Source organism: Oncorhynchus clarkii, chromosome 20, assembly GCF_045791955.1.
Source record: "Oncorhynchus clarkii lewisi isolate Uvic-CL-2024 chromosome 20, UVic_Ocla_1.0, whole genome shotgun sequence".
Classification (NCBI taxonomy): domain Eukaryota; kingdom Metazoa; phylum Chordata; class Actinopteri; order Salmoniformes; family Salmonidae; genus Oncorhynchus; species Oncorhynchus clarkii.
The window spans coordinates 66,348,374-66,366,085 of NC_092166.1; the positions used below are offsets into that span (position 1 = coordinate 66,348,374).

General features: G+C 42.3%; 1 protein-coding gene across 4 annotated transcripts; it reads right to left on the reverse strand.

Moving 5' to 3' along the window:
- Positions 1-594: 594 nt before the first annotated feature.
- LOC139376779 (casein kinase I-like) lies at positions 595-14,144 on the reverse strand. Of its 4 annotated transcripts, none has more exons than XM_071119705.1 (10): positions 13,576-14,119; positions 8,605-8,715; positions 8,029-8,177; positions 7,568-7,796; positions 7,303-7,473; positions 6,915-7,063; positions 6,584-6,770; positions 4,303-4,442; positions 3,643-3,718; positions 595-2,576 (listed from the first exon to the last, which is right to left on the reverse strand). In XM_071119705.1, exons 1-9 carry the CDS (start codon positions 13,649-13,651, stop codon positions 3,686-3,688), a joined length of 1,245 nt encoding a protein of 414 aa, XP_070975806.1. In that variant the 5' UTR covers positions 13,652-14,119; the 3' UTR covers positions 595-2,576; positions 3,643-3,685. The 4 variants fall into 4 exon arrangements, with proteins under 4 accessions (XP_070975806.1, XP_070975807.1, XP_070975804.1 ...); XM_071119706.1 differs by having other exon boundaries at positions 6,584-6,752; positions 13,576-14,117; XM_071119703.1 differs by lacking the exon at positions 3,643-3,718 and having other exon boundaries at positions 13,576-14,144.
- Between the last annotated feature and the right edge of the window lie 3,568 nt (positions 14,145-17,712).

The window sequence follows — 17,712 nt, forward strand, 5'->3', positions numbered from 1 at the left end:
AATTGACTCAACAACCGAACACATGTTTAGCTTACTTAACGAAGCAGGAAAGTCAAGTGTTTATTTCTGGTTGTTTATCAAAGTTAGCTGGCTAAGGCATTGATTGTGCATTGTAGTATACCCCTTGAGAGCGTTCAAGGCTGTCTAATAACGCCCTCTAAGGGTCTTTGGGCGTAACACAACCCTTTCTCACACTCTTTTGGCCAACACAGGCATGGTTTGTATTTTAGTATGATAATGAAAAATATTTTTTCTCATTCTTCCCCTCTAATCAAGGACTCCTAAGACAAAAAGTGTCAGGTAAAACAGAGCAATATCCCTGATCTAGGAGATAATCTCCAATATAGGGTGATAGACATTTACTAATTTATTAAATCCTCTTTTTGTCTTGAGGCATCCACAAGAGAGCCCCACTGCTTCCGGTCTGCGGCCTTTTTGGTTAGGGTTCCCCGGGTTAGGTCTTCCCCTCAGGTGTCCAGCGTAGGGCAATTGCCGTGTGCGCGTCTAGTGGTAGTCTGCACACTGGTTAAGACATCAAATATATTAACTATATATACCTTTTCTTTCCACGTTTGAAAATGAAAGCACACAGAGTACAAGTACTTAATTTATTTACAGTTTTTAAAGTACACAAATACAGTGGCAAATACAAATGAGAGATAAAGTAATATTATTTCAGAGCTGGTAGCTTAGTTAATTACACATAGAAGGGTGAGTCAGTGATTGACCAAACTGCCCATGGGTTAAACCATAGGATAAAATGACTAGTCAGGAATCAGGCCTCCTGCATTAAAATTGTTCTATAGGGGTGAACCATGGTAACGATTCAGCTGTGCAGACCCTAAAAATACAAATTTTGCTGACTGAGGTTGAGTTGAATATCCCAAACTCTTGCTCCACACTCTTTGCTGAAGATCAGTAGAGATTTGGCGCGTTACTCTGTCCAGGTGTTGCTGACGCATGTCAGATCTTACAAAGCATGGATAGGTTTTTAACGTATCAGCTAACCAGATGTTATAGCGATCTCGTGCCCGACAGCAGTCGATGTGGCACGCAATCATTGGTTGATGCATGCAACGTCTGAACAGGGTAACGCGACCATTGAGTTGAACGTCAAAGACCATAGCCCACCCAAGAGAAGTGTTAATCGGTTAATTTATCAGGAGATACAAAGTAAACACAGATCTTTAGTTAAGTGCACGTGCCTTTGCTTGTAGCCACATCAGTGCAGCATCATTTTATTTCTCAAAACATGTACAAATAACACCCGTGTTCACATCATGGAGACAATAAGAAAATATAAAAATGTCAGTTCACAATCAATAAAACAAAATCATTGTTAAATGGCTGCCATTTTAAACTTGACACTGGTAAGTCTCTGTGTGAGTGCTCTCAATTTTTGTGAATTTGAGGCACTCCAACTAAAACAATCCTGCACTTCATCTTTTTGGACAGAGCAGCACAAGCCTGGGCACGGATAATGATTATGACAGCCCAAAACTGGACCGAACCAGACCGATTATAGGACAGTGATGTCACACTTTTGAGCAGACCCAATTTAAGAAACCCAACCCAAATTCACCTCAAAAAGTAAACATCTATATTACATGTATTTCACAGCTTAGAAATATTACAAATAACAGGAAATGAGCATGTAGATCTGTACAGTAGTCCATGAGAGACTGTCTTGGTTGGGGAGAAAAGGAAACCTTTACGGGGCCCTCCTATACATATACAACTTGAGCAACTTTGACCATAAAACCCCATCTAGAAATACAGATGAAAATTTCAGATGTGATTTAGAGTTAAAACCCTACATATCAGCAGTTCAAAGGGAGGCCGAGTGTTAAAACATGCAAATAGTATGTATTACAAATGGCTTTAGAGTTACAGACCAGAGCTGTGAAAACAATAGAAAACCAGCTGGTGGTCAGAGAAAACAGATCTGTAAATAAGTACAAATGAAAAGCAGTACACCCAAAACGACCCATTTAAAACAGAGCCTCAATCTTGGATCAGCTCTTTTCATATCAGATTTATTATGTAGTAATGTACAGTGGGAGTAGAAATGAGTGTCTTTATTGACAAAGTGCCATGGATGAGGAGTAGTAACCACGGCAATAACGGTGGCAGTTGTTGTCATTCCGTTTGTCGTTTCAGTCTTAAAAGAACTCGGTTAGATCGCCATCACAGCGAAGACCAGTCTCTGCACAGGCATGGAAAATGTCTCTGGGAAAAGAGGTCGCAGATGTGGTACTTATTTCCAAGTTTTTTTATCGAAACAATTGTAAGTGTTCAGGAGAGAGAACAGAGAAAGCTAGAAAGAGAGCATAGATGGGAGAGAGAGACCGAGTGGGCAAGGAACAAGAAAACTAGGGTGAAAGAAAGGAACAACCAGACATTGCCAGGTCAGGAGAGAGGTGGTCTTCCGATGTTTTCTGTAGTAGTTAGCGAGCTGGCTGCTGATTGGTTGAGCCAGGCTTGGTGCTGTCCTCTGCTGTGCCAGTGGCATTGTGGGTCTTGTCTCATCGAGGCGCTGCAGAGTGGAGGCCACCAGGAATCATGCCAGACACCAACTGAGGGGAGAAGAGAGAGGGCAGGGGTCAACTTTTATACTCTCATACATTTACAGCAGGCGGGGATCTCTACTCTCACTTCTCTGCATGCAATCTCCATCTTATCATTAAATATACTGAACTATACTTACATTATTACTCAATTTCATCTACACAACACTGCACTTAAGTTGAAATAAAAATATCAGACTTGAAACATCAGAAGTTTCAAAACCATATCATGCATGAAGGCCTGACAATAGATTAATATTGTCACATTGCTCAGCAGAAACAGCAGTATTTCCATGTAGTGCAGAAGATATGCTGAGGGTGATACATAGTGTGAGAGATGAAGGCAAGCAGCGATGGGCCACATGGCCTCAGTCTGGTGTGTCATTCACTCATCAGAACAAGAAAACAAAATGCAGTATATGCTTTCAGACATAGCAAATCTAAACTTTAGCTTGGTGATAATTTCCAGAGACCTACGAAAAACCATGCAGCATTGAGCAGTGGTAAAAGCCAAGGGAGACAAGGGTTTGAAGGACACACACACCCACCCCTCTATAGGTAAGACTGGGGAGTTAGGAGCAGGATAGGAACCAATGCAGTCACATGCTGGAGAATGTCAGACAGGCATCACCACAGTCCAACCACTGCAACAAGTCACAAGCACTGTGCTGAGGATAGGTCACAGAGCTAGGTAGGGTAACAGCCAGAAATAGCAGAAACACTGGTTCCACACGTTGGTTTGTTATCACAAGGTTGGAATGCACCGCTCCAGTTCTCAAGGGAGACAGTGTCAGATGCATCAGAATAACTGAGGCATCTGGTCCAATAGGACCTGGCAAGTCAGGCTCATTGAATGATCAATACGCTATGAAAGGGAATAGGCTGGACAGCTGACTAACAAAAAGTAGTTCCTTTTGTCATAAGCTGTTAACATTGAAGCTACTTGTCTCAACTCCCTTTCATAGCGTATATCAGAGAGGAACAAGAGCCTGCAGACAGACAGTACTTCCCATTAGGACTGGAGGCGTGCATCTCTGGTACTTTAGAACCCAGCGCCAGCCTCAGCGGGACTCACCCAGTGTGGCCATCGGGCCATCACACAAGGATATGGCGAGCATCTAGTTGGCGTGATTGTCGAAGGGAATGCTATTCTGAGGTTAGGGGAGGGAGAGAGAAGGCCATAGGTCAAGTCAGACAACTGGATCTGGGTCTGTAGTATGGCATGCTTACTATAACACACCAATGTGTGGGAGATAAAAACTACAACTCTCATGATCACCTGATGGAAACGTAAAGAGATCGCCAAGGAGAATAGGGCGATGTTGCCTAAGGAGAGTGTGGATATTTCATTATAGTGTCCTCTTCAGTACCCTCAAGCCTGGGGTGAATTTCCTTCCGTGCATCTTCTCCTTTAGTCTTGTTTGGCAGACTAAAGCCAGGGCCCTTTACTTAGCTAGTTGAAGTGCCTCCCTCCAATAAACATCTTCATGTTTATTAATGTCTTGAATCATGTTGATGCAAGCCAGGCCTTACTGATGCACTCCTAGACTTACTCCTTATTGAGATCCAAAGTCAAGAGACATTCCTGTTTAGGTTTTGACTATAGACAACTTTATTGGTTCTGTTCTCCATATTCCTCTGGAGGGGTGGGTCATGATGGGCGGTGGTCGTATGAGGTCAGGGGTGTTCTGGTGAGGGCCGAGGGGGTGCATCTGGGGTTGGGACGAGCTTGTACCTGTGAGGTGGACATGCGAGAGGTGTCCTGGTGTCCCGTCAGGTCGGACGAGGAGACGTTAACGGGAGCTCCCCTGTGAAGCCGCATGCTCACTTTTCTCTCTCGTTCCATACCGGACGCCGGTCGTGGAGACATGTTGGCTAGAGGAGAGAAAAAGAGACAGGAGAAACAAATACAGTGGTGCAAAAAAGTATTTAGTCAGCCACCAATTGTGCAAGTTCTCCCACTTAAAAAGATGAGAGAGGCCTGTAATTTTCATCATAGGTACACTTCAACTATGACAGACAAAATGAGAAAAAAATCCAGAAAATCACATTGTAGGATTTTTTATGAATTTATTTGCAAATTATGGTGAAAAATAAGTATTTGGTCACCTACAAACAAGCAAGATTTCTGGCTCTCACAGACCTGTAACTTCTTCTTTAAGAGGCTCCTCTGTCCTCCACTCGTTACCTGTATTAATGGCACCTGTTTGAACTTGTTATCAGTATAAAAGACACCTGTCCACAACCTCAAACAGTCACACTCCAAACTCCACTATGGCCAAGACCAAAGAGCTGTCAAAGGACACCAGAAACACAATTGTAGACTTGCACCAGGCTGGGAAGACTGAATCTGCAATAGGTAAGCAGCTTGGTTTGAAGAAATCAACTGTGGGAGCAATTATTAGGAAATGGAAGACATACAAGACCACTGATAATCTCCCTCGATCTGGGGCTCCACGCAAGATCTCACCCCTTGGGGTCAAAATGATCACAAGAACGGTGAACAAAAATACCAGAACCACACGGGGGGACCTAGTGAATGACCTGCAGAGAGCTGGGACCAAAGTAACAAAGCCTACCATCAGTAACACACTACGCCGCCAGGGACTCAAATCCTGCAGTGCCAGACGTGTCCCCCTGCTTAAGCCAGTACATGTCCAGGCCCGTCTGAAGTTTGCTAGAGAGCATTTGGATGATCCAGAAGAAGATTGGGAGAATGTCATATGGTCAGATGAAACCAAAATATAACTTTTTGGTAAAAACTCAACTCGTCGTGTTTGGAGGACAAAAATGCTGAGTTGCATCCAAAAAACATCATACCTAATGTGAAGCATAAGGGTGGAAACATCATGCTTTGGGGCTGTTTTTCTGCAAAGGGACCAGGACGACTGATCCGTGTAAAGGAAAGAATGAATGGGGCCATGTATCGTGAGATTTTGAGTGAAAACCTCATTCCATCAGCAAGGGCATTGAAGATGAAACGTGGCTGGGTCTTTCAGCATGACAATGATCCCAAACACACCGCCCGGGCAAAGGAGGAGTGGCTTCGTAAGAAGCATTTCAAAGTCCTGGAGTGGCCTAGCCAGTCTCCAGATCTCAACCCCATAGAAAATCTTTGGAGGGAGTTGAAAGTCCGTGTTGCCCAGCAACAGCCCTGCCCTAGAGGAGATCTGCATGGAGGAATGGGCCAAAATACCAGCAACAGTGTGTGAAAACCTTGTGAAGACTTACAGAAAACATTTGACCTCTGTCATTGCCAACAAAGGGTATATAACAAAGTATTGAAATAAGTATTTGGTCAATAACAAAAGTTTATTTTCCACCATAATTTGCAAATAAATTCATTAAAAATCCTACAATGTGATTTTCTGGATTTTTTTCCCTCATTTTGTCTGACATAGTTGAAGTGTACCTATGATGAAAATTACAGGCCTCTCTCATCTTTTTAAGTGGGAGAACTTGCACAATTGGTGGCTGACTAAATACTTTTTTGCCCCACTGTACATACTTCATAAGGCCTTATGTTGAGGGACTAGTTTTACCCCAATACAGTGCCCAGAAACACATGGTTTACAGGCCACATCAGGCCTGAAAGTCACATTTATGATGGCTTGCAAAGTAATGTGTAATTCCAATTGGAATTCAGCCAGAGTGGGAACATCAACATTAGGAATTTGTATTCACTCAACTTTTATTCAGAATGACTGCCAGGGTTGGGAAGACTAAAATATGAGAGTATCGAATGCATTTAAACTGGACAACCATTTCAGTAATGTGTGCAATACATCCAAGTAACACATTGGATTAGTTTAGAAAAGTAGCACAACATTAATCAATGTACAAAACCTCCCCCCACAAAAAAATATATTTTTTAAATCACCTGCATTGAGCATGCTGGGAAACATGATGGCTGTGGTTTAAATACTTTTTTGCCCCACTGTACTTCCTGACCATGACAAGAGACAATAACATTATTATGTAAACCATATATCAAAGTGTAAGAGAGAGACACTAACCTGTGTGTGAGGTGGGTGTGAGGGGTGTAGGCGGCGCCGGATCCTGTGTTCCTCGGGGTCGTCCTGAGGCGGCCGGGAGTCCCCTGGCCCCAGGGTTTCTGCCGTGTCTCAGCCTATCCTCTCTGTCCCTCCGCTCCCGCTCCGCCTCCTCCGCTGAACGGTTGGCCCCCTTGGAATTAGGGGCAGTCAGAGGGGTAGAAATGGAGACTAGATCAGAAAACTGCCACTGAGGTACCATTGCCTAATTGTTAAGAGGATTATTAAGATGTGCAATAAAAACAGTATATGTTTAATAGATTGTTAATTAACAATGAATAGAGGCAGTACTCACAAACTTGAGCATGTTCCAGTCAAAGACGTAGTCGTAGGAGAAGCCCTGTCTGTGGAACAGGTTTCTGAACAGCTGTCTCAGGTAAGAGTAGTCAGGCTTGTCATCGAACCGCAGAGAGCGACAGAAGTTCAGGTAGGTGGAGAACTCCGCTGTGAGGAGGGAGAAAAGTGTTAGAATCCTTTATTATCATCCTGTAGGGAAATTCCTTCATCTTTTATTTTACAGGGTCACCGCATGGCCTCTGAAGAGGTACAGAAACATTACAGACAATCAAATGGACAAAGACAATCCTACACTGTCATAGATATCCATACCTAAGCACAGAGTAGGAGTGTGTTTGTACAAATCAACTATGCTTAAACCAGGAATGATAAATCAGACTACTTACAGGGGTATCCCTTGCAGAGCACCTCGATAGGGGTTGACATCTTCTTCTCACTGATGCGTTCATACTTCTGCCTCTTGGTGGCGGCCTTGAGGCCCTGCCAGGGCAGAGAGCCCAGGTTGAAGTACATCAGGACGTAACCAAGAGACTCCAGGTCATCACGACGAGACTGCTCTGTAGAGAGAGGGAGGGAGAAAGTCACACACTGGCCCTGTTTGAATAGTGTGTGTGTGTGAGATCAATGTCCAGGTGTGTGTATGCAACCTACCTATCCCCAGGTGTGTGTTGATGGATGCGTAGCGTGCCGTGCCGGTCAGGTTCTTGTTCTCGCGGTAGGGGATGTGCTGGTGTGTGCGGGCGTCGCGGTACTTCTTGGCCAGGCCAAAGTCAATTATGTACACCAGGTTGCCCTTCTTGCCCAGGCCCATCAGGAAGTTGTCAGGCTTCACATCTCTGTGGATGAAGTTCTTAGAGTGGATGTACTCAATACGGCTGATCTGAAAAATAGGTTTTTTTCACATACATAAGAGCAGGAGTGGACACTACTCCTCCTGGAGAGCTTTACTTTGCGCTTCTAATCTGCTAACAAATAATAGCTAGCGAACATGCAAGCAAATTTCATAGCATATAGTGGTCATAACTTCAGAAGATACAAGTGGCCCTAATAGTCAGCATAAGAGCGGAATATTTAATGCTGTTGGTGAACACCCGCTCTGTCAGTTGTCTCACCATCTGGTCAGCCAGCAGCAGGACAGTCTTGAGGCTGAACTTGCGGGAGCAGAAGTTGAACAGGTCCTCCAGACTGGGGCCTAGCAGCTCCATCACCATCACGTTGTAGTCTCCCTCTGCTCCACACCACTTTATTGTAGGGATGCCCACTGTTATGGAAGAAACACACATGGGAGGTTAGAAGTGGGAAAGCAAATTGATGACTTCAACTTAATCATGGTTAGTTAATCTGTTTTTAAACCCATCTCTAGTTCACTTAAATGACATTCTCTATTGGGTTGAATGTGATTTCCTGTGTGGTGTTTCTCTGGCTCTGTGATCGGATGACAGGTTCCACTGAGTCCACTCTCTCAGGCTGCTGGCTGGCATGACTGGACTGACTGACTCATGTGGATGACTGCCTGCTTGTCCAGCGATGTGAAAACCACATTAACATGGGGGAAGGTGGGGTGGGGGGAGCACGAGAGCAATGGAGGGGGTAGATGGGAGAGAAAGAGGAGAGGAGTGGGGAGAGATAGACCAGGACTGATAGCCCACAGCAAGGCCCATGTATTATGGTTTAGACCCAGGTCTCACCTCCTCCCTGCATCATCTTGTAGATCTTGCTCTCGATGTGGAGCTGTGGGTGCTTGGTCTTCACACATTCCAGCTTGATGGCCACCTCCTCTCCCACTGAGATGTCTGTGCCTGGGGGACAAAGAGAAGGACTATCGATAAAAATGTATGGAGATGAATAGAGAGCAGTCAATTACTGATTTTGGTTCACAGAGCATGATTTATGCTTAGAAATGTTTATGGCCTGGATGTTTTTTTCCTGACCACGAAGGGAGGGGAAACTCTGGTCACAGTGCATTCAAAAAGTATTCAGACTAGGGTTGCAAAGGGTCAGAAATGTTCCAGTAAATTTCCAAATATTTTCCAGACATTTTCCATGGGAAGTTAAGCCCGGGAATTTTGCTTAAATTCATTGAAGAAGTTTGGTTAAACTATCCCCAATTCAATGGAATTCCAACACTCTGCATGCACAGTTCATTCTTCCAACACATGTACAGCTGATTCTTAAGATCTTGCACACTAATGAGATGCTATTGAGCCCACACTACTACACTGTCTGAGCCAAGGACTACATGCTTTCTGGTAAGTTTTGATTACAATACTGGGTGGGGTGAACATATTTTATATGACATACATGATTTTCTGTTAACTAGTAAATAGTAGCCTACAGCAAAGTGTGTTTAAATAATTTCTAACTTGTTAAATTCTGCTAGTTAGTTCTTGCTACCATGTGGGTTTTAGCTTGCTTGAGCCTGCTAACTGAGGAGTGTTAATTCACCTGTTTCCATACATATTTCATTTAAAAATAAAAAAAATCTTACAAAGGAGTTGTTTAATCTAACTGCTTAACTATTTATCTGTACATGGAATTGTATTATTATTTTTTTTGCTATTTTCTTCCCAATCTTTACATGAAAATGCCACGAGCACTATCTAATGTGTGGAGACATTTCACTGCAGCTAATGTAGAAGGAAAAGCTGTGTACATTTGCAAATACTGTGCATAATCCTATGTGAAGAATGCAACAAAGATGCAGAATCAGCTGGCCAAGTGCATAAAGTTCCCTCAGCACTCACAACCTCTGACAAGTCCCTCTACTTCTATTCGAGGTGAAAATGATGAATCAGACACCTTATCGATAGCAACAGCTCATGGTCCTCCTGGAATCAGAAGTTTTTTTTGACTCAATGGAGGAACATAGTCATAGAAATGCTGATGAATGTCTTGCTCGAGCTGTGTATGCAACTGGGTCAGCTCTGATGCTCACAGGCAAGATTGGAAGAGATTTCTGAATATTCTCCACCCAGCATACACCCCTCCAACCAGACAGGCTTTATCTACTAACTTGCTGGATGCAAAGTTCAACCGAGTTCAAGCAAATCATAGAGAAAGCAGACTGTATTGCAATCATCTCTGATGGGTGGTCGAATGTTTGTGGGCAAGGAATAATTAACTACATCATCTCCACCCCTCAACCAGTATTCTACAAGAGCACAGACAAGGGACAACAGAACAGGGAAGGGGAGTAGAGAGTGAGTCGGGGCCCATCCCTCCCTGCACAGTGGTTGTCACTAGTTACCAGAGACAAAAAATACAAATGGGCAATATTTTACAAATTAATATAAACAGAAATTAGCTTTCTGGTCTTAATTTAAAAAGTTAGGCATGAGGTCAACAGTGTGGTTAAGGTTAAAATCAGATTTTAAGAAGATAAATTGTAGAAATAGCCATTATTATGACTTTGTGGCTGTGGTCATTTGTGTTGACCCTGCCCAGCAGCAGTGAAAACATAAATTCAGAGTGACTATAGAGGGCCAGCAGAGCATTACCCAGGAACATGAAATTATGTTTAATATGTGAAAAATGGTCCAAGGTGTTACATAAGACTCAGCTTGAAGAGTTACAATGTAAAACACACCTAGTCTGTTACTTTAGTACTAGGCCTACTTCTCTTTGCGCTGCTTGCAAATGGCCCTTTTCATACAAAGTGGGGAAAAAGGGCAATATGAGATTTTTTTTTTAAAATGCATTGAAGATGTGCACATTTGCTGCACTGTATGTTAGTAGTGGGAAACAGGGGAGATTTTCATATCTGACATTTCATTTCAAAAGTAGGCTTACAGTCCATGTATGACTCAGACCATCTCCTGAAAAGCACTTTACTTAACACCTCCATGCACGCACACACAATAACATGTCGAATGAATCATACATGTGGTTACATAAAGGGGAATGCATTAGTCCACACTGGAGAGCAGAGCAGAGAGGGAAATACAGCTGACTGGAGCTTCCCCTCTGTGTGTGTAGGACGGTTCACCACACGCCTGCGTGTGCCCCCCCCAAACTGACACCCGAGGAGTACGCAGGAACACACAGGTGACCTAGGATGGGGGCAAATCCACCCCTCGCTGACATTATATTGTCTGTCCCATTACAAAGCCTATTACAATGGGCATTTGGGACTGACATCATTCATAACGGTTTAGCCTTCCAAAACATGGATTACTTCATGTGCATTGAGAAAATCTACAGAATTGGCAGTCAAGTCTGTATGCTCTAACAATTAAACACATTTGAACAAATTGTACTTCAATTGTACTTCAAACTATATGAACTCAACATAGTTCTATTGGTGTCAGAATGTTTTAATGTTTCAATATTTTCTAGAGGCTTAATGAAGAGGCAGGCAGCCTAGGAGAGATAAAGATGTTCTAGGCCTGGTTATACAATCCAGCTAGGGTGTCAGAAGGAAACAACCACGCCATATCCTTAGTGGTTTGGAGCAGTGGTGTGTGGGGTGGGCTGGATTACCTTTTTACAGGTTTACTCTTCTAAAAACATCTACTCAGCCCTACACGATTCATGTCTGTTGAGTTGGAACATTGAACTTCAATGGAGTTGGACATGCGGTTTCTCATCTGCATACTTGACTTGGCCTCGATTGGTTGACCCGGCATCATATGTTGTTTGTTTGTTGTTCTTAAAGAGCTTTGAGATTCTATGAAAAGCACTAAAGAAGTTTAATGACTTATACATGTGCAACATAATTCATATATCGACCATAACTGCAGCCATGTAAGAACATAGAAATCATCTACTTTTCCCAGTCAGTGTCTCTGAACCCGAAAATGCACAAACAGTGCATTTAACAACTCAAAGACGGGAATAACATTTGCCACAAAATGTTTCCAGTCAGTATCCAAATGACCCAACCCTTTCAAAACAAAACATCCAACAACAAGCAACTGAGAAGCAAGTCAAGCAGCCTTTTGGCCTTACATGGGGTTTAGAACTATTTGTTTAGAAAAGGGGAAGAGGTGGCGGGATGGGGTTTGGAGCTGTGACTCGTGACAGGCTAGTACAGACAGACAGGACATAGTAGGGCAGTAGTAGGCGTTAAACATCTGACAGACGGTTTGTGAAACAACGACATGGCTGTTAGAAACTTTGCAGATGTCATCCCCATCAACAATAAGCTCTTTCTGCTGTATACACTAACTGCCATGTGCTACAGTAGTGCCAAGAAGCTGGACAATTGTGTCGAACCCTGTAGCTGGACAAGATGTGCTCCTGTTTCAACTCAACCAGAGGAATTCCTACAGTCACCTGAAAACGCATACAATGAGGATAGGACATACACCAAATTCAGAAACTCTGAGGCCCTGTAAAAACCCATTTAGCATTTAACATAGGAATACTCCTCCCTATCACGCAAAGCAAAACATGACTCCACGAAGCATAGCATGATTATGACAACAGTTACAGTTACGGCATGACAAGATTCAAACTCACTCATACAAAAACAAGACGTGTTCAGTGACCTTTATGACAAAAGTATGTGTAAGCTAAACCCTGGAGGTAACATATCAATAACATATCAGAATGTAATTTCAGTTGACCGCTGACTGATGATTATGGACCACTGCAAAAAACAGAGGGCCCAGTCTCTAAACAAACACTAAAACGCACCACACAAGCAACAGTCAACACAACTGCCAAGGGGGAGTTGACCCCTGCCAAGACTGAGTGACAAATGGTTGAAACTAGCCACAACAATGCATTTCAGCAATGTTACCTTAAACCAGACAGAAATACTGTCATTGATAGTAGCTTGACTAAATTCTAAGACAGCCACAGCAGCAAACAAATGGAAGCTACAGGAGAGTAAGTACACTTGTACTGTGACTATAAAATGGGTAACTAGTTCAGAACTTCACTATGCTTCATCCTAAAAATGTGGGCAAGTGCCACTGCCTGGAGGGCAGAGCAGAGAACAGGGTATTTGGCTAGCTCTACTGCAGCTAGCGAACTGCCCTTCATCCCTTGAAATTTGACAGATGGGATGTATACTGGCAAACTCAGTTGGGGTGGGTGACTTGTTCTTCAGTATGTCTGTCAAGTGAACTCTACTTAAAAAAAAAAAATTAAAAGCCTCTATCCATCCATGATCCAGCAGGATCATGCCTATGCTGTTTGAAAACCAAACATTTAGTAGACATGAATAACAATCAAGCAGTTTCCAGATTACATTGACTAGCTAGGTAGTCATCTCTGTATTAATAATGACAATTAGGCCTACCTGCTTGGCTGTAGCTGTCCTGCTGTTTTGTGAAACTGTCATGGGCTTTGCTTGGATAGAGGCATCTCAATTTGACAAGCAAACTTAGCTAGATAACGTTAGCTGGTTAGTGGCTATTCTAACGTTATTTCCTCACACTGACTGTATATAGCTAGTTAACGTTACTGGTATGCCAAAAAGACAAAAGGTGCTGAGAATTGACAGCTTGTTTTATGTAATTCACAATCCAAGCAACATGGTTAAAGTACAACGTAATGTTGCGATGGTAAGCTAGTTTATCAGGTTAGTGACAGTGTTTGGTAGCTAGTACAGTAGCTAACGTTAGCTAGATTAGCTAGCTAACTAACTAGCATACGGTAACGTTATTGTGTAGCTAATATTGTTGAGAATTTAGCTAACTAACGCTACTCACCTAAATAGATGTCTCCAAAGGATCCACTTCCAATTTTCCTTCCCAGCCTGTATCGGTTTCCCACTCTTAACTCCATGGTTCAATGTTATTCTTACGAAGCAATCTTCAGAATGTGTTGTTTTGAAAAATCCACCCGGGTGTTTTTGCTCTCTTTGGTTACCTAACCACCCCAAATATCACCTTACTTTGCTGGTATACAAACTCCTTTATTCAGACGCCCCCCTCCCCTAAATAATAGAAGATTATTAAATTCCTTCTGTAACAATCCAACTTTCACCATCCCTTTTATACCTATGTCTTTTTCAGAACACAACGATATTGCTATTGCCAAAAGCTCAGAACGTGTAGACTATGTTCTTGCTTTTTAAAATGTACTCTTTCCCGAAATGAAGCAGGATGGAGACGGATTTTGATGGAAGCTTCTTCCCCACTGTAGGATTGTCCTCCGTTGTGGACAGCCTGTTACTCGCCTGTGACATCACTTGTCCTAGCAACCCTGCGCAGATCACATAAAAAGGGACGGTGCATTGGTCTTTGTAAATTATAAATTATTATAGTGTTTAAACCTACATTGTATCAAGAAAGACAAGATTGATACACTGAATAAAACAATCAACCCAAGAATACTAAAGACATACTAACATGTTTATAAACAGGACTTCTACAGTCTTTTCATTATAAAAATCAATAGGGGCAATGAAACTGATAAACGTGAGAGTCTGGACACACAGTATGTTGAAGTTGCCCCAACTAAGGCCATTAAGTGTCCCAAATGGCACAATATTCCTTATTTTGTGTACTACTCTTGACCAGAGACCTATGGGTCATGGTCAAAAGTAGTCAACTGGGGAGTAGGGTGCCATTTGGGATGTAGAGACTGATGTAAGGTGTTGTGTGGTTCCTCCTAATTAGGTTAGGATTTTTGGGTCCCACTGGCGTGATGTCACAGTGGCTAAGGCAGGGATGTACTGTGACCTGAATTTGAGGCCAAATCAACAGAGAGGACAACAACAGAAAGCAAACACAGGTAAACAAGCACATGCGTACCAACGTATGTACGCATGAAAACACACACACACACACACACACACACACACACACACACGCACACACACACACACACACACACACACACACACACACACACACACACACACACACACACAAAACAACCAGATAGAGATAGACAAGTTATATCAGGGATAAGTCCTGTCTTGCTCTCTCTCAGTAATCCTGTGACACAGCCACTCGTCTGGGGCTGAATAGACCAAAATACCCTAAATATACAGGATTATTTAGTAAGGGAGCAGGAAAAAGGCCAAATGAATCCATAAACCTTGCATGACCTAGTTGTTTGTTGGCTATTGTGCTGGGGGAGCTTGCAGGTTGTAATAGTTGGTAGACATATCCATTACTTTGCCGTTCAGAATTCGAACAGTATCAGTTCTTGTTCTACTCAGAATTAAATATTCAAACTGCAGTAAAAAACTGATGATGAAGCCTGTATGCATAAAATAAAACATATCGTTCCTGCCGTGGATGGAGCATGAGAGAGGTGGAAGTAGTTTGATAAGCTCACTCTCTCTCTTGCGGCAACATCTCTGAAGACTGCAGTTATTTCTGCTAAGTAGGGAACTGGGTCAGCGGCAAACTTTTCCTTGGGACATACTATCTGAAGGGATGCATGTAGGATAGACACAAATCACTGGCCCATGCCCACAGCTCTGTGCAGGGTCAGGAGAAGCAAATGACCACAGGCTCCTATTCATACTCTGTCTACTGCTCATATAGGGATGGCTCATATGGTGTTTTGTTCAAAATAGAAACATTTAGTTATTAATTTATTCACATTAGTCATGTTTTCCCATTTTCCTACTTCAATAGTGTTTATTTTGATTTCTGGACTCTTGTTCAAGATGCCTAGGCAAGTCAGGTCATTGAGATCAAGACATCCCACTGGGCACACACTGGTTGAATCAACATTGTTTCACGTTATTTCAATGAAATTAGTGGGATGCTGAGATATGGTTGTGTCGTGCATGTGAATACATTTGTGTGTGTGCGTGTGTATACATTTGTGTGTGTGTGTGTGTGTGTGCGTGTGTGTATACATTTGTGTGTGTGCGTGTGTATACATTTGCCTGTGTCTCAGGCACAGGAAAACCATCCTAAAAACTTCAATAGGCCTCATTGTACAGTACACACAGTGCCTTCAGAAAGGATTCAGGTCCCTTGACTTTTTTCCACATTTTGTTACGTTACAGCCTTATTCTAAAATGTATTAAATAAAAATAAATCCTCAGCAATCTACATAACGACAAAGCGAAAAGAGAAATACCTTATTTACGTAAGTATTCAGACCCTTCGCTATGAGACTCGAAATTGAGCTCAGGTGCATCCTGTTTCCACTGATCATCCTTGAGATGTTTCTACAACTTGATTGGAGTCCATCTGTGGTAAATTCAATTGGTTGGACGTGATTTGGAAAGGCACACACTGGTCTATATATCCCACAGTTGACAGTGCACGTCAGAGCAAAAACCAAGCCATGAGGTCGAATGAATTGTTCGTAGAAGTCTGAGACAAGATTGTGTCAAAGCACAGATCTGGGAAAGGGTACCACAAAATCTCTGGGAGTAGTCAGGATTGAGGGAAAGATGAACGGAGCAAAGTATAGAGAGATCCTTGATGAAAACCTGCTCCAGAGCACTCAGGACCTCAGACTGGGGCGAAGCATCAGTACAGGTGCATCAAAGCTGGGACCGAAAGAGACTGAAAAATAGCTTCCATCTCAAGGCCATCAGACTGTTGAACAGCCATCACTAACAGAGAGGCTGCTGCGTACATACAAACTTGAAATCATTGGCCACTTTTATAAATGGATCACTAGTCACTTTAATAATGGCACTTTAATAATGTTTACATGTCTTTCATTACTCATCTCACATATATATATATATATATATATATATATATATACTGTATTGTATACCATATATTGCATCTTGCCTATGCCGCTCAGTCATTGCTCATCAATATATTTATATGTATATATTCTTATCCCATTCCTTTACTTAGATTTGTGTGTATTAGCTAGGTGTTGTAGAATTGTTAGATTACTTGTTAGATATTGCTGCACAACTAGAAGCACAAGAATTTCGCTACACTCGCAATAACATCTGCTAACCATGTGTGTTTGATTTGAGGTTCCAAGACAGCTCAGGAGTGGCATCGGTACAAGTCTCTGAATGTACTTGAGTGGCCCAGCCAAAGTCCGATCGAAGATCTCTGGAGAGACCTGAAAATAGTGGTGCAGCAACACTCCCCATCCAACCTGACAGAGCTTGAGAGGATCTGCAAAGAAGAATGGGAGAAACTTCCCAAATACAGGTGTGCCAAGCTAATAGCATATGCAAGAATACTCTATGCTGTAATCGCTGCCAAAGGTGCTTCCACAAAGTACTGAGCAAAGGGTCTGAATACTTACGTAAATGTGTTATTTCAGTTGTTTTTATACAAATTTGCAAACATTTCTAAAAAACTGTTTTTCCTTTGTCATTATGGGGTATTGTGTGTAGATTGATGAGGGGAAAAAACAATTTAATCAATTTTAGAATAAGGCTGTAATGTAAAAAACTGTGGGAAAAGTCATGGGGTTTGAATACTTTCCAACTGTATATTGCATACTGAACAACAACTGAGTAAAAATAGAATTCTCACAATGTAAATGTCAATTGTATTTCAAAACTTTCTAAGAATGTCAAAAACATACATTGACAATTATGGAAATAAGATTCATTGTCAATATGATGTTTGTATTGCTCAGGAACAGACAGACAAGTTCTCACTCATGACAGCTGTCAAAGTCCTGGAGGCAACGCCCACTAATCTGAAGAGCGCTTGTGATTTTTGTGATTGGTCACATATGGACCAATCCCTGAAGCTGTTCAGGCACAATTTCTATAGTTTGGGCCACTCACATGGCAGCGCTGTTGTTGTTTGGATTGTGTAACGTGCGCTGCACGTGTTTGACAATGCACGGGGCAGGAGGGAAAGAGAAAGAACAGAGAGAAAAAAAGACAGTGTGTAGCTGTAGAAAGAATTTCATAACCCAAACTTGCATGATAGATTTAATCA

Coding starts and splice junctions, on each gene's coding strand:
- LOC139376779 (XM_071119703.1), bottom strand. CDS start 13,651: ATGGAGTTAAGAGTGGGAAACCGATACAGGCTGGGAAGGAAAATTGGA. Junction 7,474..7,567: donor CAACACACACCTGGGGATAG/GTAGGTTGCATA, acceptor CTCTCTCTACAG/AGCAGTCTCGTCGTGATGAC. Junction 7,064..7,302: donor GCTCTGCAAGGGATACCCCT/GTAAGTAGTCTG, acceptor CCCTCCTCACAG/CGGAGTTCTCCACCTACCTG.